General features: G+C 43.7%; 2 protein-coding genes across 2 annotated transcripts; both read right to left on the bottom strand.

Annotated features, from left to right (window-relative positions):
• Positions 1–851: 851 nt before the first annotated feature.
• On the bottom strand, positions 852–4,689 carry LOC125537395. The gene is made up of 6 exons (XM_048700701.1): positions 4,593–4,689; positions 4,355–4,447; positions 3,631–3,747; positions 3,158–3,250; positions 1,633–1,713; positions 852–1,202 (listed from the first exon to the last, which is right to left on the bottom strand). The coding sequence occupies exons 3-6, from the start codon at positions 3,731–3,733 to the stop codon at positions 967–969; spliced, it is 513 nt and encodes a 170-aa protein (XP_048556658.1). The 5' UTR covers positions 3,734–3,747; positions 4,355–4,447; positions 4,593–4,689; the 3' UTR covers positions 852–966.
• Positions 4,454–6,866, bottom strand: LOC125537396. The gene is made up of 5 exons (XM_048700702.1): positions 6,083–6,866; positions 5,831–5,983; positions 5,039–5,189; positions 4,779–4,841; positions 4,454–4,691 (listed from the first exon to the last, which is right to left on the bottom strand). The coding sequence occupies exons 2-5, from the start codon at positions 5,908–5,910 to the stop codon at positions 4,503–4,505; spliced, it is 483 nt and encodes a 160-aa protein (XP_048556659.1). The 5' UTR covers positions 5,911–5,983; positions 6,083–6,866; the 3' UTR covers positions 4,454–4,502.
• Between the last annotated feature and the right edge of the window lie 18,092 nt (positions 6,867–24,958).

Genomic DNA, 24,958 nt, shown 5'->3' with positions numbered 1-24,958 from the left:
ATTTTCTCGTCTGAAAAACAGAGTAGTCGTACTGATATATGTGTATATTTGTACTGAGATATTTTTTGTAGAATAATTTTAAATGGTTCCAAAAAAGGTACTTGTACTGATGCTTGCATGGGTTTGTACTAAGCGTGTTTTCAATAACTAGACTTTGCTCTGTTTTTTGGGTAATATTTTTCTCGTAAATTTTCAATGGTTTATTGTATCCTAGCCCTGAACTTGCATGGTTTATATCGTTGAACTGAATGTTATTGTATCGTCGGCCCTGTGTTTACATGGTTTATATCATCGAACTGAATGATATTTTTTTAAAAGAAAATGTATTTTTATTCTTTTTTTGAACTAAACATTTTTTTACAACGATGTTCTGGACTTCTCTTATTTTATGACTTGTACTTTTACCATTTGAATTGCAAGGGGTTTCCTTCTGCTTGAACTTTTACAATTTGAATTTCTGTCATTTCTTTTATTTCGAATGGACCACCGTTTTTAACTTTTACTGATCAATATTTTTAATTAAACCAATTTTCCTTTGTAGAAAACCAATTTTCCTTTGTAGAACGGACCACCAATTGTATGTACATCAATTTTTTATTACCTGTAAATGAACTCTATTTTTAGTTGAACTTCCCCTGTAGATGTACATGAATTTTTTACCTGTAAATGAGCTCTCCTCTTTTCTTGAACTTCCAGTGTAGATGGCATGATTTTTTCCATTCAATTCAACGTTTATTTTGAAACTGAATACGCACAAGAGAAGGACCACATGCATCCAACATTCTAACGAGGTTACAATAAATAGGAGACAATGTATACAACAGAAAGGCTTCAAGTAGTACTATAAAAAATCAAGTAGTACCAAGCTCTCCTTATTTTGTTTACTGTAGTTCCTCAAAGTGATGTAGCATACACATAATTGCTTTTTTAGGAGCTTGAACTATTGTTTCGGTCAACATAGGACCATCAATTGTAAAAGTGGCGAACTGAATATAACTTATCTCTATGGATCTCAATGGAGTAAAACAGGGAGCAGTATGTGAATGGCAGTACAAGAACGACGAGCATGGCTGTGGCATCCGGCGATGGCATCATTAGCAAGATGGTGTAGAAGGCCCCTAAGGAATCCCTTGAACTGAGGATGCAGTGGCAGCAGGGACTTTTTTTGTTGAATCCACTGAACAGAAGGGAGCTCCTTAGACCTGTAAGATGGACGGAAAAAACCATATAAGATGAAATGAAATTTGTCAAGGTCGGAATGACCATAATCATGTAAAACATGTAAAAATAACGACAAGTTCATGCACAGTAACATTAGAAGTACACAAACAAAGCTAAACAGAAGTTCCCAAATACTTCATCCGTTTCGAAATATGAACTTCTATATTTATTTTCTTAGAACTTATTATGTTTTCCCTGCAAATTTCATGGGTTTTTTGTGTTTCATGTTTTTTTGTTTATTTTTCTTTCTGTTTTTGTATGAACTTATTATTAGAGAGGCTCCTTTTTCTTTTTCAATTCAAAAGTGAGCAAAGACTAGTTTTAGGTATCAATATAATCAACATTTTTCTATGAACGGCCTGGTCGCTACGACAGTGAACAGCCTGGGACGACGGTATTGGACTGACGTACATAGCCGAGGCCGATAAGGGTAGCATGGCAGCAGAGCTACATGGACTCCAGGGGCATCAATACATGAACTTCTTGCTGTACCTGAACGCGAATAGTTTCAATACCCATGTAAATAGCATAAAAGATGTAGAGGGCATCAAATAATAACCAGAACATATATGTTTTAGAATTCCTCCAGGCTCACACAAAAATATCCAATCACCCTCTGTCATAGAATGAATGCAAAACACAAAAGAAAAATAAATGAGAAAACTGCTTATCCTGAAGTTTGGGAAAACTTAATTGGAGAACTAACAAGAAGGAATACATTAGACCATGGAAAGGTGCACATCATCCTAATTAGTAGAGGCGCAGGTCGCCAGCTCGGATCTAGGAGAGACATTTTTTCGTGATGACCTTCTGCTCCCTCTCCCTGCCTTAACCCAAACAGACGAATAAAAAAGAGCCAACCATAGATGCAAAGTATGCAGAACTCTGAACTTTTCTGGAGCTTTTTGTTGAACTGAAGCATGCTTCGGAGCAGGACGAGATCAAGCGGATCGGGAGGAAGCTGAGCAACATACATTGGAGATGCAAGACCACAGTACATCAATTAGAGATGTCACTGAACTCTGGGACATTTGTGCTACAAGAACTGAATCTACAATAGTCTTAGACTTTCAGGTTCCATATGCAAGATAGCTACAAATTGCTAAAATCAATCACCAACAAAAAAACACCAAAAGGTTAAATGGCAGCTTGAGGAAGAGCCAAAACTATTTTGGGGTGGCGGACGTCAGCAACATGTGGGCTGGGTTGTCGTGCATCGGGAAGGGTGAGGAAAACGGCAACCCAATCACTATAGTGGAAATAGAAGCTCACGGACGTGGACTGCTGCTCGGCATGAACTTGACCGTCCGGATGCCACGGGGCTGGACTGGGGACGGCGCTGGACATACTCGAGCAGTGGCAAGGGAGCTTAGAGAATCAGTGTACATTGACAACGGTCTGCTTGCACAAGGTGATGTACTGCTCTCCTGGGATGAACGGGCGAAGTGTGTGCCTCCCATGCCGCAGCGTCGAATTGCTTCAGGTTGTGTCGCTGAACGACCCGGTGTGGCGGCCAAGAAAGGTATGGGCAGTACAATGATGGAGCTCCACAGGTAGTGGCACAAGGGTCGACACAATCGGCCTGGGAGCTGCGACGGTGAACGGCCTGGGGCGGCCGGGTTGGACTACTAGTACGGATGCCACATCCTGGAAACCTTTGCAATTGACATGGGGATGCTTCCAGATGCACCTTCGATCATGCACCAAGACATTTTATTTTATGTTGTTTTACAGTAGAGCAAATACTAATTTTTATGCCAAGTAAGTTCAAACAGAACAGAAGTGCAGCTTCATTTGCAAGAATAGAAAAGAACATAGGTTTCTTTTGATACATAGAGGCATAACACCTGTTGTTCTAGAGGAATAACATGGAAATAAGGAGGAAATTGGACTTGCAATTGTTAAGTAGGTGAACTAAAAAGCATACAAAACATACACTGAAGAGCGAGATCCGGCCGGTGACGTTGCGGTGGGCCGTCTGCACACACACGGTCACACTCCACCGTGCCCCAATCTCCACCTCGGTGAACTGAATGAAATTTATAAATTGAACCGAATTGAAAGAAGAATTTGGACATCATGTGTACATCAAGAAATAAACTTGAGCAGTACCAACTACTAAACAAAAAGTTTTGGTATATTGAGATTAGAGATTGTACATTGGTGAACTTTTTCTCCCTACAGAATCGTTAATCAAATAGATGTACTGTTCGCGAGGTTTTATCAACATGATAAGTAGTAGCAGTACCACTCTAGGTGGCAAAGTAGTAGCGGCACAAAAGAAGGCCACCATCAATAGTGAGTACTACCGCGACACCTAAACTATGTGTTGGCCACGCTTGCTTTACATAGTACTACAAGATTTTTATGGAAAAAAGTACTACAAGATCCGTGAACATGAGGGCATACAGAAGTTGTACTGAAGGTGTGCATTAGAGCAGCCGGAAGAGGATGCAGCAGCACGCACGCACCACCAGATAAGTTCTCCTATCTCCATAACACATGTATACATACACACATCTCCATCTACAACAAACAAAAGAAATTGTTGACCTCCAGAGTTTTTGCAAAGTGAATTAACTTTTCCAACCAGAGAACTTGCTACACTAAGCAAAGGCGAACTACTAATTCCCAAAAATTGCAGGATGTCTACTTCCCTGAACCAGAACTTTTGAACTTCATGTATGCTCATATATGCTATTTCTTTTGAGTTCCCTATCAAGTGATCGGTTTCAGTAGCCGAGAAAATTGGCTCAACCTCATAGCTACGAAAATGAATTTGATTGAACCTTCACACATAGAAAGTTTAAACTTCGCTCAATAGCTAAATAGTTCAACCACATACATACAAGCAGAAAACAAGCAAAATTTGGTCCTATTTAGACATATACATGAGTACAATAGATCAAGTCCCAAAACTTTTGTATATAAGATAATTGATAGCCACATTTCTTAGTATTTTTGAAATATACATGAGTACAATAGCTCAAGCAAATAGGACACCACGTAAGTGATGGAGAAGGCAGAGAATTAGTTCAACATCCAGTCAGCAATTTAAAAGTAAAGAGGTAACAAAATGTAGTTGAGCTATACTGCATCACACAAAAAAAACTTGAACTTTGCATAATCAAACCTGCTTAGCGACGAACTCCAGCTTAAGATGTATCCTGTACCAAGACCAAGCTTAAGATGTATCCTGTACCAAGACCAATCTAGAGAACCAGAACTGCAGAAATTAGCAAATTTGAACTTTTAGTAATTCATTCCATCGGCAAAATGAATTACAAAATCTTCTCATCACAAACTATGTACATCAACAGCAAAATCGAAGCAACAACTGTAACCATATTTGAAAATCGCAGAAGCAATACATAGGTGTACTGATGCGCGGGGAATTTTAGAACTGATGTTCTATTATTTTTTACTACTGATGTCAATCTTGCTCTTCTTTTTCCCTTGCTGCTTGTTGCATGTGCACCAAAATTGTAATAGCAAAGCACCTTAAATTAATTGACAAAAGAGGTTCCTCTATGCACAAAAGAGGGAGTCTCTCCAACCTGTTGACATTGTTTAACATGGCAGTCTGCAAACTCTGTTGTGCATCTACAAATCTTCTCATACTGTATGAAGAACATGGAAAAACATATGTAATTGGACTTACAACCGGCAAGTAGATGAACTGAAATGAATACAAATACCCGTCGTACTATACAGGAATAACATGGAAACACAGATGAAATCGAACTTATGATCGACAAGTAGATGAACTGAAACAGAATACAAAGATACATGTAAAGAGGAAGGGGGAAGGCCAGACCTCGTCATTGCACCGTTGAACGGCCTCGGTTGTCGGCAGTGAACGGACTGTGGTGCCGGCGGTGAACGGCCTGTCTGCTGCGGGAATCGGGGGATGGGGCACGGCCTGCAGAAGCAGGAGGCGGTGACCTACAGAAGGAAGAGGCCGCGACCTGACGGCGGAAGAGAATTGAAGAAATAAATATTAGGGCCTGCTCATATATCCACAAATTCACACACCAAAACTAAAAGAAAATAATAGAACAGAAATAAGAGAATGTTAAATTTGACGTATCAGTTTTTACCATCACTTCCAAACCTTTAGTTTTTTCACTCCTATCTAATCTTCAGCAAATTCTCTAGCGGACTATTATTCTTGTCAAAAGTAATCAACATGAATGATCTCCACCAGTTACCAATTCTAGTGGAGCTATTTGTACCTTCATCATAGAAAAAAGTAGACTTAATATTTCTAAGTTCTGAAGATGAACAAATGAATCGTACAAAATACTATCCAGAAATCACACTTTTCACAATACCCAAATTCTGAACTTGCCATACAATACTTTTTTATTTTGTCATGCGGGACTCTTTGAACTTGCACAATTCATTGGTGGCAGGAAGCAGCAACTAGAAGTATACAATTGTTTTACAACATCCTAAACCCTAAACCGTATCTGTAGGAAATCTAGTCAGGGTCTCAGGAATCAACTAAATTTTCCACTCAATTCTATATTTCATCAGTACTAGTAGGACTCAACCATAAGTGCGGAATTGTAGCAATGTTAAGGAAATAGTTTCAGGAGCTGCTCACGCCGGATGTGGGGTGCTCGCGCTCGTGGACGCTATCGACGCCGACGACGGGATCCAGCCATCCACGGGAGCCCCGCTCATGGACACCGACGATGTGCTCCGGGGGATGTTTAATCTTTATCTAATTTGCCACAATTTTATTTTTTACAGCTCACTTGCAGAACAAAGAGACATATTAGGTGCCTCATTTTTTCATGAAAAAATCAAATAACATTTTTGGACGCCAGAAGAAATCTAGAGGAAAGAATCTTACCTCCACAGTGCAGTAGCTGGGCCTCCCTGCAGCAGGAGAGAGACGAGGTGCTCCATCGAACGTCACCGTGGGAACGACATGGTGGTAGCCAGATCCTGAGTGTTGCTGCAATGAACGGACCGGGTTGGTGGCGTTGAATGGCCTGGGGTGGTCCGGTACTGTGGTTATGGAGCCCCACTAGGACGAGATGCACGGTGTGGGAGCTGGGGGAGATGGGGGCGCGGCGGTGGCCGGAGCTGGTGGAGATGTGGTCGGGGCGGCGGTAGGAGCCTGGGAGGAGAGTGCGGCAGGGAAGGTCGGGGCAGCGGCGCGCATGGCAGGAGGAGTAAGGAGGTGCGGCGGCGGCGCGCGTGCTAGGAGGAGGAAGGAGGTGCGGGGGCGGCGGCACGGGTGCTAGGAGGAGGAAGGAAGCACAGGTGCCAGGAGGAGGAAGGAGGTGCGGGGATGGTAGCGCACGTGCCAGGAGGAGGAAGGAGATGCGGGGATGGCGGCGCGCGTGCCAGGAGGAGGAAGAGGAGCGGGATCGGTGACACATTTGGTCTGGAGGAGGAAGAAGAGCAAGGTCGCCAGCGCTCTTGGTCGGGAGAAAACGAGGAGAAGTATGTCGACGGGTGTGGGGAATCAGAGATTGGAAGGAGGTGGATCCATCGGCGGCCAGTCACGGCGCCGCGGGCTCCCTCGCTCCGTCTACCGCCATCACTCGCTCGTCCGCCACGGCTGCCTTCGGTGGAAGGAGGTGGGTAGGTTGGGGGCTGGTCGGGAAGTTTCTACTGTGGTCTGCGCGTCGTGCGGCGAGGGGTAACAGAATTTCTGTTACCTAGTAACAGTAACAGAATACTACGCGTCGTGAATCCTCGCTCTGTGTGGGGACTTTTCGGTTTCAAAAGCATGCTGCCATATTAAAGTTATGCATTGAGTATATTTAAACACCACGTAACACTTTATACATATGTTTGTGTCACATGCACACAGTGATTGTCTTCAGGCACTCCCTTGTGTGATTATCGACGACAAGCTAGCCTATTTTGTGGGCCGCGTGTGGAACGTCAATGCATGACTTTGACCCAACAAACAAGAGAGGTTATACGACCAAGGTGATGATTCGTCTTGGTTAGTCTTACAATACGCCTTGGTGAGATGCCCCCTCCGCCCGACTAAACATGTGTGTGTGTGTGTGTAGGGGGGGCAGTACTACTTCATACTAGATGAATCTCCGTCGGACCGGGGATGCCCGGTTAATTTGCTATGCACATGTGCCACATCAAATTTGTGATTTGGTTATTTAAATATCAAACCACATCGTTTTCACACACACACACATCGGACCACCCACAAGTGTGGTTTGTATGTGGTCTCACCCATCGAATGCCACAGGAACACATCTGTGGGCCCGCACATAGTCCACATTTCATCAGAAGCAGAGGGAGTGGGGTGGTTGACCATGATGTACTCCTTTCAGTTTTGTGTTACGGTACGGTGAGATGTCAGACCTACCTATTTGGGGGCATGCATTCATAGCTAGTATTCCCCTCCCAGCAACACGAAGTGTGTGTGTTTGTGCGGGGGGGGGGGGGGGGGGGGGGGGGGGGGGGGGAGAGGGGGGCTAGCAATAATAACGTGCGCTTTGTGCGACAGGTGCCACATCAAAGTTGTGCATTTGATATTTGAACACCAAACCACCCTTTTCATACATTAGCAAAAGAGCCCGTGCATTGCAACGGTAACATGCATGTTTAACTCTATATCGGAATGTATTGTCTACTTTTTTTATAGTTATAAAACTTTTCTTCTTCTTATATACACTCTTGCTATAAGGAAAAACCTCATCCATCATGTATGGTGTTACAAAACCCAACTAATAGTAGTTATTAATTATTATACTTAATAAGGAAAATACGCATCTTTTAGGTAAAAAAGAGGACACAAAAATCAAAGAAGCAAACTAATATTGATCTATACGGTTAGTAAGGGCAGATCTAGATCATCTCTTCTTCTTTTTTGTGAAAGAGTTCTAGATCATCTCAATATGATATCTCTAAGTTTAAATAGATAGATGTCCAATAAATAGTTCACATATATGGATTAACCTCCCGTGCATGCAAAAATCTATTGAATCACAAAATTACAAATTGACATCAAGATTAATATTGCATCCATGTTAAAAAGAATAAGCTCACATCCATATTGGGGAATGATACAACTTTATTTTTTTCATGAGAAAAACCAGACAATGTATGTTTGCACATTAACAAATATATATTATATATACATTCAGTTCCATGGATCAAAACCTAAAGGCTCAAATGAAATCACACGAAGTGCTTTGTTTAACATGTGCAGTCATTTGCTCCCTCGATTGCTGGGCCCTCTCGTAGAAGTGATGCTCTCTCTCATTATATCACACAATTGTATGCTTTTTACAACTAATCAGCAACTACTGTACAATTACGGACGACAAACTATTGTATGCTTATGAAACTGAATAACACGAAAGTACTCAGTCTTGTGCCTACAGAAGCACTTCGATGAACACAATGCAGGCGTCTGCATTGTACTCCAAGAGATGTTGCACACAGAACCTGATGGTTTGATTGTTAATGTGAGGGTTGAATTGATAAATTATGGACTCAACTATAATACAGAAAAAAGAAGAATCACCGCCGCTGGCACGAAAGTGTTCCTGAGCAGGGGAGACACCATGACACTGGTTGAGCTCCATAGCCTCCTCCACTCATCGCGGGACGGCGCTAGTTGCCCAGAGCCAGACCTGAGGGAATTGCCATAGTGGCGAATGAACCTGGCGCCATTTTGCCGTGTTGTCGTTGGTGTGAGGCCTCCGTGTGGCATAGCAGGCTATGCTAGGAGGAGCGGCGACCAGGCGCCTCTTCCTTGCACTATTAGGAAAAGGCTTATACATAGAAGTTTACCAGTAGCACGTGTTTAGAACCCCATGCTACTGACAAGTACTAGTAGCGTCTGTTATAAAGTGCGCTACAGGTACAACTTAGCAGTAGCGTGGGTTTACTTCGGGCATGCTACTGGTAAGTTAGCCACACCACACCCCCCCGGCCAAAAAATAGTAGCAGCGTTGGTACTCTAACCAGCGCTACTATTAATAAAATAGCAGTAGCGCCTGTCCACCTAGACGTGCTACTGCTACTTCTTCTATGTGTAATCTTTTACCAGTAGCGTGGGTATTGGACAAGCGCTATAGCTAGTTTTACTTACCAGTAGATATTTTGGCTGGCACACATAGCAGTAGCGCGCTTTGGTGTCCCGCGCTACTGCTATGGTCGCCAGCCAAAATATCTGCCACCTTTCCCCCCTCTTCTTCCTCCCCCTTTCTTTCTCCCCCTCCCTCTTGCACTTGCTTGTTCTTCAATGCTTCCCCTCTTCTTTGCCCCTCCTACCCCCCTCCATTAATGCCCTCCCTCCTTTCTCTTCCTTTCTTTTTTCCCTCCTCCCCTTCTCTTCTTTTCCCCTCCACCAGCCCCTCCATTGATGCCCTCCCTCCTTCCTCTTCCTTTCTTTTGCCCCTTCTACCCTTCTCTTTTTTGCCCCTCCACCACCCCCTCCATTAATGCCCTCCCTCCTCCCTCTCATAGCTCTCTCTCTCCCTAGCTAGTTGGAGCTATATTTATGTAGGTACCTCACTATCTAGAGCTACTAGCTAATTATAAGAAGGTGCTCGATATCCCTCTCAACAAATAGGTGAGCAAAAAAAGAGTTGTGCAAGAATGGAAATATGTGTGTTTGTGATTAGGACCGAAACTATGTGCGATATGAATATGCCGAATTGTGTGTGGCATGTGAGTGACATGAGTTGCATATGTTTTGCCGAAATGTCGATTCAATTCTGTTTCGGCGAATTTCAGGCAAACTCAATATGTCCTATGTTTAGGGAAGGTCATGCCGAATTTTCATATGAATTTGATCCATGCATGCATATATACATGGTTATAATATTTGCTCCATGCGCAGGTGATCATGAAGGTCAATGGAAGGATGGTGGAAAGATACTGGCAATCCGCTGTGGACGACATATATGAAAAAACACTGAAGGATGTTTTATGTCCGTGTCGAAAATGAAAAGGAATAGTCAGGCTCGACCCCTTTAAGGGTGACACATTCAAGGCGCACCTGCTCATGCATGGTTTCATGCATGGCCATACTCGGTGGATAAGTGAAGATGACGATGATGATGATGATGAGGAGGAGGAGGAGGATGTCGACGGGGCTGGAAATAACGACATGGGGCCACCGGACGAAGAGATGACCGATTATGTGCCCGAAGAGGAAGACGACCTCGGAAATGTCGATGGCGAAGAGGCAGTTCAAGGCGGAGAAGAAGCGGACATGCCGCCGTCTTCGTCACTACCAAGTTTAGCCATGCGGGACCCGCATGTTCGAGACCTGCTTCGCAAGAAGACGACTAGCGACAGAGCTGCTTCCAGAGAGGAGGCCAAACTAGCGCAACTAGAGGTAGACTCGATGACTTTTTTGTATGATGGTTGCAATCGCAAGGTGACCCGCTTGAGTTTCACACTAGAACTTCTAAAGATGAAGGCAAAAAACAAATGGACAGATACAAGCCTAGATGAGCTTCTGAAGTATCTAAAGAAGGTTCTTCCCGCGGGAAGCCTGTGTCCTACTAGTGTCGAGGAGGCAAAGAAAATCGTGTGCCCTCTTGATCTGCCACACATTAGATATCACACATGCATCAATGACTACATCATATATCGGAACGAGCACGTAGAAAAAACCATCTGTCCAAAGTGCAATGCTTCACGATATAAAAAGGCCGGAAAGAATGTTCCATAGAAAGTTGTATGGTACTTTCCGATCACTCCGCGTCTACAGCGGTATTTCGTAGATCTTAAGGGAATAAAGCTTATGCGCTAGTATGCGGAGAGGATGAAGCCAGATGACGGAGATGAGCCGAAGCTAAGACATCTCGCAGATGCTAGCCAGTGGAGAGCTTTAAATGCTGAATTTGATTTTCTGCAAATGATCCAAAGAATATCGTGCTTGGCAATAGTAGTGATGGCATGAATCCATTTGGCAACCAGAACACCAATCATAGCACATGGCCCGTGTTTGTATGGATGTACAACCTCCCCCCTGGTTGTGCATGAAGGAAAAATACAAACACGTGGCTATGCTTATTCAAGGGCCGAGACAACTGGGAAATGATATAAATCTGTATCTCAGGTTACTGAAAGAGGAGCTACAGAACTTATGGACAACGCCGGCCAAGACATGGGATGCAAGCAAAGGAGAGCATTTTTACATGAGAGCCGCGCTGATCACGATGGTGCAGGATTATCTCAGTTACAACTATCTCTCCATCCAGATGTGCCACGGATATTGCGGATGCACGAGGTGCATGAATGATACAACTTCCTGACACCTGCGCTGCATTGGGTTGGAACGCTTCGTGCAGTGAGACGCGAAAAATCGAAGGCGTCGTATCGCGCACGCCATACACCGGTCTAAAGTTCAACACAGTTACCCACTTCATCCCCATCATCGAATTGTAAGGTTCAGGCATATTACCGAGACCTACTTGGACTTTGTAGCGCCCATGCTCATGGATTGTGTCGGTCGTGGATTGAGTTGGCTGGGTTGTTGGATCCTTGGCTAGGAGCAGCCCGTTCTTGCAATCGACAGGACGGAGCTCCAGGGTGCTAGTCAGCCGGTAGCCACCATGTTAGCTAGACTGTGTCACCGAGAAATTTCTGACAACGGGCAATGAACGACGACAAAGTGAAGGGACACTGGCTGCTTGGTTCCTACCGCAAGCCGGCTCGATCTCTCCTAATTGACTATGTAGTACGTACAAAGCTTGCCCGGTATATCGGGCAGATGTGTATGCAGAGAACCTAGCTAACCAACTTGATCGATGCACAACAGCCAATTTTTTTGGCTGGAAAGACACACACACACAACACAAGGATGGATTGATAGCCACAGGAATCTGACGTTCCTCTTGTTTCAGTTACAGCTGGCTAGGGTACCTACATATATATATATATTAGCTAGCTAGCCAATGCTAATCCTACTCGGTAACAGCTAAGATACGAATATGGACAAATGCCTATACGTGCACGACAAGGACACATATGTATACGTGGTGATAATTAAAAAAACACCATGTTGCTGCATTGTTGTAGTCAAGGAATTGGTGGGCAAGTAACTTTTTTTCTCCTACTTATGGGTGGCATTGATGGGTAATTTTTATCAAATCTATACTTTAAATCTTAGCCATCAATCTTTACAGTTAACTTAAGATCAACAGATATAAAAGGATGATGTATGGAGAACTATGAAAGTTTCCGTCCTTTAATATCAGGTATATCAGGTAAAGATATATTTGGTCCACATGCAAGTGTGTTCATGTTCTGACCCTTTCTCGTGTTTTTTGGCCCAATTTCTAAACATCATAGGAGTCGGACGCAGCAACCGTCTGTGATCGGATACGAAACGGACACAGTTCCCTAGGACTACCCATGTGCCGCGACCCTGCCCCTGTCACCCACATGATCACAGTAGATTGGCCTCCACGAGGCTTCCCTCCCCCTCTCGAAAACATCTACTCCCTTTCAATCTCCAAAATATCTATCCGCGTAGATGGTTTTTTTGTTTGATAGCACACAATTAGTATGTCTGGACCGTGTGCGATGTATGTTACTCCCGCTCTACTTCAATCTGTAGATCCAAATTTTCAGTAGCCCCGACATTTTACTCCCGCCTCCATCCCCCACAATCTCAAAAATATCTACTCGGCTGGAGCATTTTTCTGTTTGATAGCACATGATTATTGTATTTAACCATGTGTGATGTTCATTACTCCTGCTCTGCTCTGCTTCAATCCCTTGATCCAAATTTTTGGTAGCCCCGCCATTTTACTCCCGCCTAGTAAAATTTTCAGTACCCGTGACATTTTCTCAAACACCACCTTGGACCCCTCCACACACACACACACCAAATCCCCCGCTCACACACATACACACCCTTCCCTTGCTCCAAACCTAGCTAGGCCGCCGCCGCCGTCCCGCCTCCATCGTCAACCTCTGCCGGTCTTCCCGTGCAGTTTACCCACCGATATACATAGCCTCACCGCCCTGAGTTTCTTAGATGATGCCTGCGAAATGCCCCCTTTCCCAGAGATCCCCGTCCCCACCCCTCTCCCACTCCAGAGCGTCACAGCCTGGAGGAGCAAATGGCCTAAAAGAACTTACCGCGACCTCTTAGCCCGATGTCGACGAGGTGGTCGCCGAGGAAGCCGACGATGATGAGTGGACCTGGCCGCCGAGCATTTCAATCAGTGGGCTAGAGTATTCTGGCATGTCACGGATGCCGGCTACGACATTGAGGTCGTCGACACCGACGGCTTGACGCAGGTTATGTCACATGTTAAAGTTGCCAACCCCAACACTTCGGGTTTGACAACCGTCGATCTCATCAATGGCCCTGCCGCTGATCTCTTGCGGCTCGTTATGAACAATTTGCCATCCTTCATCGCCATGGAGCCACTTTTGTCATTTCTGAAGGACACGTTCTGCGACGCTGGCTTGGGATACTCAGATGGAAAGTTAGACCTCATCGACGGTGACCACGAGAAGGAGCCAATCTGTGACAAGTCAGGAAACCCATGATTTTTTTCTCGAACCCCTTTTGTAGTGAGAACATATCCAGTATATATTGCTATATTTGGTTGTTTGCATTACGCCTTGTTTATTTCTACGGTTTATGGTTGTTCGTAGTTAGCATATGTCCGGTTTCAGTTGCCATCTTTGGTTGTTCATAGTATGCCTTGTTTATTTCAGCTATTAACAGTGTGATGTTCTATATGTGCTAGTATGAACTGTGCAGTATCAATACCAAATTTAACAATAGCTCTATGAATGGCTATATTTGGTTGTGGTTATGCATGTGTACTCCCTCCGAATCTATATAGTTCGCATATAAGATTTGTATAAAGTCAAGCCTCGTAAAGTTTGACCAACTTTATAGAACAAAATACCAACATTCACAATATGAAATAAATATCAGTACATGTGTCATGACTTAAATTTTCATATTGTATAGCATGGTAGATGTTGATATTTTTTCGTATAAATAAGGTCAAACTTTATGAAGTTTGACTTCAGACAATTTTCTTATATGTAGAGTAAAATGGATCGGAGGGAGTATTGAACATGCCTTTCCATTTGATTTAACAATGGCATTGTTTGGATACTCTAAATTAGCTAGAGGTTAGAGTTAGTTTCTAGCTCATGACAGTTAAAAGGGGGGAGATAGAGATATTGGTGGAATAGTTGATTGTATTGCTTGAGCCTCGTGGGCATATATATAGCAGTACATGGTCATCTTGGAGTACAAGTCAAGGTAGAATAAATCCTACACTATCCTATGTTTCCTAAATAACAATGATACTAAACAATGACTAACCCTGAACTAACTCTAGCCAAAGAGGTGTCTGGATGACAGTGTTAGATTGACAATAAATGCACTAGGAGAACTAGCCCCAATCAGCACCTCTTGGGTGGGATAGTTGCTTTGGGTGGGTTTGACACAACTAGCTCAAACTAGCCCTCATGTTTGGATACTTTAGGGCTATTTGAGCCCAAACTAGCTCAAACTAACTCTAACCTTGGATCCAAACAGGGCCAATAACTAGTGTACTTAGACCTGCACAATACAAGTTTGAATGACTATGTTTTCTTGTTTTTAAATATTAGGCATGTTGCAGTTAATAACACACCTTTCCACTTCTTGTTTTTAAATATTAGGTTTTTAACAATTTGGTTTTGCACATGTAGGTCCTGCTGTCAGAGGTTTTGACCCACTGTTTGACCCTTTTTGCATATGTGAAAATGAGTTGTCCATGAATATTAGTCAAGTCAAGAAACCGAGAAAGATTGTTACAATAAAGAAATTAGCCACAAAAAACAAGATATTTGTCTGCACAATGAAGAAGACATCAGTTCACTATGGGATGGTACTAACTGTTATGCCTTGTCTTTTTAATTCCCTTGTGCAATTTTAAATCTAGAGAAGATATTTATGCATATCCTTGTTTTCAGGCCTTTCCAAAGTAGTTCAGTGATGATTACCTCTCAAACCACCTGTATGGTTAGGAGGCGAGCAAGGTATTCATACAACACCCACGGTTCAATATTGAAGTGTTCCCGAAGAGGACGAATGATGGACAGGCACTGGCCTAAAGTTGCAAAGACGACCTTCAACATCAATGAAGGCTCAATATTCGCCTTTCGCTTCAGCAGTTTTCCAGATGAGATCCATCTGTCTATGTACCGTCTATGATGCTAATTTTCAAAGGTTATAGATGTTGCATGTGAAACTTGGTGTTGGTGCAGTTGTGTAATGGGGTAGCTGTGTGCCGAAGCTATATGATGTTGTACTCTGGCGTATTTCAATTATGAAATCCAGCTTCCTTAATATGAAAATGAAATATATTGTGTGCTTAATATGAAATTTCAGTTAGATTAATAAATGGATTATTAATAATAGGGAAATTAGCCTACTAATGGCCAATTAGCCTGCTAATTGGATTTTTTTATTGCAAACGGTTGTTGTGAAAACACCGTGGGCGATGACCTCAGGCAACACACACAGTTTTTAGGAATAAACCGTGTTGGATCAATGAACAATCACACACGACATCCTCTTGAAAACTGTTTGCGTTATGCCACCTTGTGCAAATGTTTACCACATAAAAGTGTGTGTGATGGACAGCCTTTGGCACAAAGTTTCTTCTATGCATCGTGTGTGATGCATTCAATAACGCAAACGATAAAATTGTTAATATCGTATGCAATGACAATGCTATCACAAACAATTTAATGGGGAAAATTGTGTGTGCTGTACTTGTGAACGGAAACGTTTTCCTTGGAGTGACTGTGTGGGATGTATATACGAACAGATACGTACTTCTTGGATTAACTGTGTGGGATGTATATACTAATGGAAACATATTCCTTGGATTGACTGTGTGGAATGTACATACAAATGGAAACATTTAGCTGGGACTAACTGTGTGGGATGTACTTATGACTGGAAACGATTTGCCTGTATAATTGTATTTTTTAGCACAACTATACGTATAACCGTATTTGATCGCTCGTCCGTCGCACAAGCCCTCATTTTGCCGAGCGTGTGTACCAGGATGGCCTATCCCCGACGGTTTCTGGGTCATGTGGGAAGGACCCTCCCCCTATCGCAGTCACTCACGTGGCGACGGTTCAAAATGCCGTCGCGGAAAGGGGTTAAAAATAGTTTTATAGCACCTCGATGTACGAGTGGTTGTTTTTTTGCCTATTCTTGGTTTTCCAAAATATTAGTACAAGTTCAAATTCCACGAAATTTTTTGGAGATTTTTTTCTGGACATGAGGGACCCTGGAAGCTTCGGGAGAGGGCCAGAAGATGAAGGAGGGGGCCACGAGGCACCAGGGCACGCTCAGGGGGGGTAGGTGCACCCTGGTGGCTTCTGGGTTCCACGAGCGTCCCTTTGACCTAATTCCGCCTCTATAAATTCTCTAAAATCGGGAAACCAACAAAGAGCCACCCGAAATACTTTTACTGCCGCAAAAAGCTTCTTTTCTCGCGACATCCCATCTGGAGGCCTTTTTCGGTACTCTGTCGGATGGGGAACCGACCACGGAGGGGCTCTATTTCAACCTTGCTACCCTTCCGATGATGTGTGAGTAGTTACCACAGACCTACGGGTCCATAGCTAATAACTAGATGGCTTCTTCTCTCTTTCATCTTCAATACAATGTTCTCCTTGATGTTGTTGGAGTTCTATTCGAGGTAATCACTTTTTGCAGTGTGTTTGTTGGGATCCGAAGAATTGTGAATTTATGATCAGATTATCCATGAATATTATTTGAGTCTTCTCTGAACTCTTTTGTGCATGATTATTATAGCTTCGTATTTCTCTCCGATTTATTGCTTTGGTTTGGCCAACTAGATTGATTTTTCTTGCAATGGGAGAGAAGCTTTGTAATGGGTTCGATCTTGCAGTAATCTATATCCTAGTGATAGAAAGGAAGAAGATATGTATTTGTATTGTTACCATTAAGGATAAAAAGATGGGGTTTATTCATGCGTGAGTTTACTTTGTCTACATCATGTCATGTTTTTTAAAGCATTACTCTGTTCTTTATGAATTGAATACTCTAGATGCATGCTGGATAGTGGTTGATGTGTGGAGTAATAGTAGTAGATGCAGGCAGGAGTCGGTCTAATTGTCTCGGAAGTGATTCCTATATACATGATCATTGCCTTGGATATCGTCATGATTATTTGCTTTTCTATCAATTGTCGAGCAGTAATTTATCTACCAATCATACACTATTTTGAAGAGAGAAGCCTCTAGTGAAAACTATGTCCCCGGGGTCTACTTATGATCATATATTAAAATCTCAAAAATACCTTTGTGCAATTTTCTTTACTTTATTTTATTTTGTGTTTTATCTATCTATCCATCACTACGAGATTTGATCCTTGCAATTAACCGCCGAGGGATTGACAACCCCTTGTTCGTGTTGGGTGCAAGTATTTGTTATTTTGTGCGTAGGTACTGCCAATGAGGTGTTTCTTGGTTCTCCTACTGGATTGATAACCTTGGTTCTTAATCGAGGGAAATACTTATCTCTACTATATCACATCATCCTATTCTCTTCGGGGAAATCCCAACGCGACTCACAAGTAGCAGCTCCCTTGACGTAAATGACAAGAAGCTCTCAATCGCCACAACACGCATCCTTTGCCTCAGGGCCGCCGGCCTCACCATCGAGACGGTAGGAGCAGATTTCCTCCGCCACCGCATCGCCCCCCTTCAGGACAAGGGAAGGCCAGCCTGGGATTACAAGAATGGAGCTAATATCATGGGGGTTAGTGCTGGGCTTGGCGCCAACTTGACAGTAATGCAACACAGAGTCCTCTGCCACCAGCTCTTTCATGCCACCAGTAAGTTCAACCTGTCGGCGAACGTAGTGCCTTCGTGCAACAATTCTGCCAAGGATGCCATTATTGCAATGATCCCTGACTGCAATGCCCACGACATCGAGGGTTCTTGGCAAGAACCGCCCAAAGGCGCGATGAGGAGATGGTTTGACACCCTGGTGGAGAAAGCCATCAAGGAGGAGACGGACCTTACCTGCAATACCACCGATGAAGAGCTGGCACATATCGCCAACAGGTTGGTGGAAGCAAGAATGGCCGGAGGCACCTGTGAACTTGATTTCATGCCAGCCGATGTGGACGAAGAAGTTGAGGATGAACCAATAGATGAGTCGCCAGAAAAGCTTGCTGGAGAACGAGGCGAAGAAAACATCGAGGGGGAAATGCACATGGAGCTCCCTATTCCGCCTGTTCCGGTAAGGAAACCTCGCGCCCTCGAAAAAGCTGTCTCTAGAGAGCTAATCCACCCTCCATCTCTAGGTGACGAAGTGGTTGACAAGTTACACTACAAAAAATACGCTTCTGTGATGATACATGTTTGTCATAGTAGGTCACGTTTTCTGTCATGCATGTACATCCATGACGATTTTATGACAGAATCAAGATAGCCATATTTGTGCCGTCGTAGAAGTGTTCCATGACATTACTGAAATTATCATCATGGAAGTGTCCACTTCCATGACGATAAATGGCGCGTCATGGAAGTGCTTTCGTCAAGGGTAACCGACACGTGGCATCCACCGTAACAGGTCGCCGTTAAGCTATCGGGTCCGGTTTTGGATCCGATAACCCGTTAACAGCCCGGACCAATGGGGATTTTCCACGTGTAAAATTCTCAATGGCCAGAGAAACCACGTGTCGGCTCACCATTGGGACAGATGTCATCCACTCATTGGACAGGAGGCGCCTATGATATGTCGACATGTTGCAGGGTCCAACAGAGGCCCATTACGGTGAAAAGGTCGGCCCGTTTGACTTGGTAAAAAGGTAGCGGGCTGGCCCATGGAAAGCCTGTTAACGGCATGTTCGTATATAGCCCATTTACGGCCCGCTAACTCACGACCCGTTATGGCTGATACGTCTCCATCGTGTCTATAGTTTTTGATGTTCCATGCCAATATTATACAACTTTCATATACTTTTGGCAACTTTTTATACTATTTTTGGGACTAACATATTCATCCAGTGCCCAGTGCCATTTCCTATTTGTTGCATGTTTTTTGTTTCGTAGAAAATCTATATCAAATGGAGTCCAAATGGGATAAAATCTTACGGAGATTTTTTTGGAATATATGTGATTTTGGGGAAGAAGAATCAACGCGAGACGATGCCTGAGGGGGCCACGAGGCAGGGGGTGTGCCCCAGGGGGTCAGGCGCGCCCTGGAACCTCGTGGCCACCCCGTAAGGTGGTTGTGCCCTTCTTTCTCTGCAAGAAAGCTAATATCCGGATAAAAACCGTGTCCAAATTTTAGCCCAGTCGGAGTTACGGATCTCCAGGAATTTAAGAAATGGTGAAAGGGCAGAATCTGGAATGCAGAAACATAGAGAGACAGATCCAATCTCGGAGGGGCTCTCACCCCTCCCATGCCATGGAGACCAAGGACCAGAGGGAAAACCCTTCTCCCATCTAGGGAGAAGGTCAAGGAAGAAGAATAAGGTGGGCTCTCTCCCCCTCTCTCCCGGTGGCGCCGGAATGCCGCCGGGGCCATCATCGCGACAACGATTTACACCAACAACTTCACCGATTTCATCACCAACTCTTCCCCCCTCTATGCAGCGGTGTAACCCCTCTTTTACCCGCTATAATCTCTACTTAAACATGGTGCTCAACGCTATATATTATTTCCCAATGATGTATGGCTATCCTATGATGTTTGAGTAGATCCGTTTTGTCCTATGGGTTAATTGATGATCGTGATTGGTTTGAGTTGCATGTTTTATTATTGGTGTTGTCCTATGGTGCTCTCTGTGTCGCGCAAGCATGAGGGATCCCCGCTGTAGGGTTTGCGATATGTTCATGATTTGCTTATGGTGGGTGGAGTGAGTGACAGAAGCACAGACCCAAGTAAGTAGGTTGTTTGCGTATGGGAATAAAGAGGACTTGATACTTTAATGCTATGGTTGGGTTTTACCTTAATGATCTTTAGTAGTTGCGGATGCTTGCTAGAGTTCCAATCATAAGTGCATATGATCCAAGAAGAGAAAGTGTGTTAGCTTATGCCTCTCCCTCAAAAATTGCAATAATGATTACCGGTCTAGTTATCGATTGCCTAGGGACAAATAACTTTCTTGTGTGACAACAAGCTCTCTACTAAAACTAACTTAGTTGTGTCTTCATCTAAACAACCCCTAATTTTTATTTACGCGCTCTTTATTATCTTGCAAACCTATCCAGCAACACCTACAAAGTACTTCTAGTTTCATACTTGTTCTAGGTAAAGCAAACGTTAAGCGTGCGTAGAGTTGTATCGGTGGTGGATAGAACTTGAGGGAATATTTGTTCTACCTTTAGATCCTCGTTGGGTTCCACAATCTTACTTATTGAAAGAGGCTACAATTGATCCCCTATACTTGTGGGTTATCAACGGCCTATCCAAATTAAGCCAGTAGCGTCATTTGGCTCGTCCAATATGATTCCAGCCTGTTATAACTTCCGTCCCATGTATGGCCCATGACGTCTTTCGGTCCATATGAGGCCCTTTGTAACTCTTGGCCCATTAACGGCCCGTGGTGAAACTGACCCGTAATTAACAATGTACCGCTTTATACCCATTAACGGACCATTATTCCATTGGGCCGTTTCCAACCCGTGTTATCTTTCAGCCTTCTCAGGGCCCATTTATTATTGGGCTCATTTCCAGCATTCGGTTACTTACGGCCCGTTATTGGCCTTTTCTGCTTGTGGGCCAAATACAACCCGTGGTTACAGCCGACCCGTTTGTGGCCGGTTAATCCGCTGGGCCATTTTTATAGCGTCATCAAATACGACCGATTAACAACAACCCATTATGGTCGGCCCATGAACGGATGATTCCAACTCTAGCCCGTTTACGGCCCATAATGCGGTTTGTTATTGGCCCATGTTTGGCCAATCGATCATACGGACCATAGAAGGCCCATAGATGCTACAACCTGTAGAAGGCCCATTTTTTCTATGGCCCGTAGAAGACCCATTGTTTCTATGACCCGTAGAAGGCCCATTGTTTCTATGGCCTGTAGGAGGCCCATGGTCACTTCAGTAAATATGTAGCCCATGGTTATTGTGGCCTGGTTTAGGAAATAGGTTATTGCAGCCACTAGCAAACCACGGAAAAAGAACTGCACTGACTACAAGCAAACAAATAAACAAGGCAACAAGGAAATAAATAAGCAAGCAACTTACACTAGGCTATCACAGCTATTACACATATTACATCCACTGGGCATCAAAGTTCGCCACCAGTGCAAATATAAGGAACAAAGCAGCATATCACATACACTGGTTGTCAAAGTTGGCGACTAGTGCAAATAAACGTCGCAGCGAAACAAGTCCAGAACTGAAACCACTTCATAAGAGCTCAAGAAACAATATCCTGGGTACCCATAATGCTGGCAAGATGCTTAGCAAGCTTATTAACTTTCTCTTGTTTGGCGCTTAAATCCTCCAGCGCTTGCTATTGCACCAGAAAGTATGCATCTGAATTCTGCAGGGACTTCCTCAGTCCTTCTGTGTCCTATCGCAGAACATCTGATTGATGTCTTTCAACTTGAAGTTGAGACTCAAGAAGTCAAACTGATTCAGGCAGCGAGTTCGAAGAGCTGGTGCGAGCAATAGTGGCCTGTAACTCAAACACTACATCAAGACAGGACTTTGGGGTTGTCTCAATGTCTTCAATATAGTTTTTATCAACTTTCTTGGAGACCAACAGGGATATCTCACTACTTGAACCTTATTTGCATTACTTCCTTTACCATTGCATAACGGGGTACTCTTCTCCAATATTTTGTCCACATTCTAAAAGAGAAACAAGCAGACACATCACAGGTTTACCATGTTGTATATGAAACTCATTTTGGTAAATCAGTTTAGTAGTAAAGTGGACAGGACAACAACATGAAACAAACATATATCTATGTACCGTGGTCATTGTATGGTCTTTATCATTCTAGTTTATGTTGCCAAATCAAGATAGAGACACAGTTCAAATAATATCTCTTTAAGACAAATCAGAATAGACAGAATATAAGTGTGGGAAACTATAGATCAGTAACAACACTTGTAATGTGCATGACATGAGAACATAACTGTTTATTCAATTGAGACTGCAATCAACATAGAGCAAGTTACAATAGAAAACCAGTTAAAGAAACAGGTTTAAAACAGACCTGTTGCGCCATTGGAGTTTCAATTCCATCCTTAAATTTTGAAAATAGTTGGTATGAGTAAATACATTGATGCACGAGCAAAGGAGTATGAACCATAGCTACAGAAGCTGACCTGAGAACAATTCTTCTTCTGCTTTAAGCATTGAGTTGGGGTTCGGAGTGGTGGTCCTCATGCTTGGGCACTGCTGTTCCCTTACTAACTGCTCGTGTTTGGGTGCTCTGTGGTGGAGACAGTGATGTGTCAACTGGAACTGGGTCACTATCTGCTGGGGTTGAGGTTAGAAGGGGTGTAGCTGGTTCCATGTCCAACTAGGTAGGGGTAGAATCTGCAAGAGTCTGGGTTATGTGTGGTGGAGCTGGTTCTTGGGCAAATATAACCATGGTTCTATCTGCATCGACTGGTAGGACTATCTTTTCTGAAGACCGTGTTGTTAGTCCCTTAGATACTGCCATCACCCTCCCCAATTCAAATGGCTCATAAACAAGAAAAGTAATTGAATGTACAGACACTGTATGATAGACAGGTGCAACGGATAGTGTCGCATAAAAGAGGGAATGAAATAATTCACATTTGTGTTGTCTAACCAAACAGGATAGCATGACACAATTTCACATATATGATGGCTAACTAAATAGGATAGCACGACACAATTTCACATATATGATGGCTAACTAAAAAGGATGGAAAGACATTGTTCAAAATATGATGAGTATGTAAACAAGATGACATGATATAACTATATAATGTGTTTATTAAATAGGTTGGCATGCCATAATTCACATACATGCCGCCTATGGAAACATGATAGTATGATATAATTCACGGATATAATGACATAATTCAAAATATGATGACTGTAAACACTAAACAGGATGAGATGATATAACTATATGATGTCTTTATTAAATGGGTTGGCATGCCATAATTCAGATAGATGTTGTCTATGTAAACATGATGGCATGATATATGATTTATATACTAAGCAAGTAAGCAAATGGCAATCACATATATGATGTCAAAACTAAGCAATGCAAGACAACATGCATGAGATGAGTAATATAACCCTGCCGAGTTTGAGCATAGACCTCAGGGGGGAAATATGACTGGTCATCTATCTCTGAATCCTCCTCTAAGGAGCTATCTGTAACCAGCAAGATGTCTGCTTCAGCAGGTAGCATTGTCTGCTCTGAATACCATGTTTTCACTCCAGATATTTCCATCACCGCTTGAAATGGCTGATGCATCGGAAGAGTAGTTGAATATACAAACATTGTTGACAAATGGAACATGTAGTACAAAAAAAGGATTACATGATATAATTCACATATATGATGATTGGCTAAACAGCATGGCATTGCATAATTCACATATATAATGCCTTGCAACAAGATAGCATTGCATAATTCACATATATAATGTCTTGCAACAAGATGCCATTGCATAATTCACATATATGGTAATGAGACACTAAACAGGTGGCATTCACACAAAGCATGTCTAAACTAAGGAAATGACATAGCAATGCAAGACACCATAGCATGATATCAGCAACGCATAACCTTCCAAGTTAGAGCATACACCTCGGGGGGGGGGATAGGACTGGTCTATCGGATTTCGGGTTCCGGCAAAACCCTTGAGGTTCAAACTCTAGGGTGCGCACGAAGATCTCTCCTCCCCCTAGCTCACGCTCTCACCACAATCTTAAAGATCAGCACGTCGAACTCGCAGAACAAAGGACATAGAGTTTATACTGGTTCGGGCCACCGATGTGGTGTAATACCCTACTCCAGTGTGGTGTAGTGGATTGCCTCGTAGGCTGAGGATGAAAAAGTACAAGGGATGAACAACCTCCTAAGGAGAGGCGTCCTCGAGCTCGGAGAGCTGGTGTGGTTGAGGATGATCTGAATGGTCTCTCCCAGCTACTGGTTTGGCTAGCCCTATTTATAGAGGCCCAGGTCCTCTTCCCAAATATTAGGCGGGAAGGGATCCCACAACGGCCAATTTGAAGGGGGACATCTAGTATAAGTTATCCTGACAAAAGGTGGTCTTAGCCTACCAAAGGCTCTGGTGGTGACGCCGTCCTGGGCTCTACAGTGACCTCTGTCCTGTCGTCCTGCTGGTCTTGGTCTTGTTGCATCGATATGGAAACCTTTGCCTGATGCCTCGGGACTCCTCGCCTGCGCTTGCCCCTTTAGCACCAAAGAGGAAACGAGGACACTGCCCGCGCTGGCGCCCGCCCAGCCTTGGTCATCATGGCTTGCGTCACAGGGACCTCGCGAGGTGCCCCCTTCCTTGATCTCTCTGCCCCCCGCGAGCCAGCCTAGTGAGGCCGCCCCGAGGAGGTCTAGTGTCATCCGCCTCACGAGGCTTGGCCCCTCGCGAGGGTCTTGAGTGTTTGTTGATGAAGATGGGCCGTACGGGGCCGCTGGTGGAGCCACGCTGTGGGCCGCATGCAGGCAAGTCTGGGGACCCCCGTTCCCAGGACGCAGATAGTAGCCCCCGGGCCCAAAGCACGCTC

Source organism: Triticum urartu, chromosome 2 (genome assembly GCF_003073215.2).
Source record: "Triticum urartu cultivar G1812 chromosome 2, Tu2.1, whole genome shotgun sequence".
Classification (NCBI taxonomy): Eukaryota; Viridiplantae; Streptophyta; class Magnoliopsida; order Poales; family Poaceae; genus Triticum; species Triticum urartu.
The sequence above is the reverse complement of the archived record's forward strand: the minus strand, read 5'-3'. Positions and strand labels throughout refer to the sequence as shown.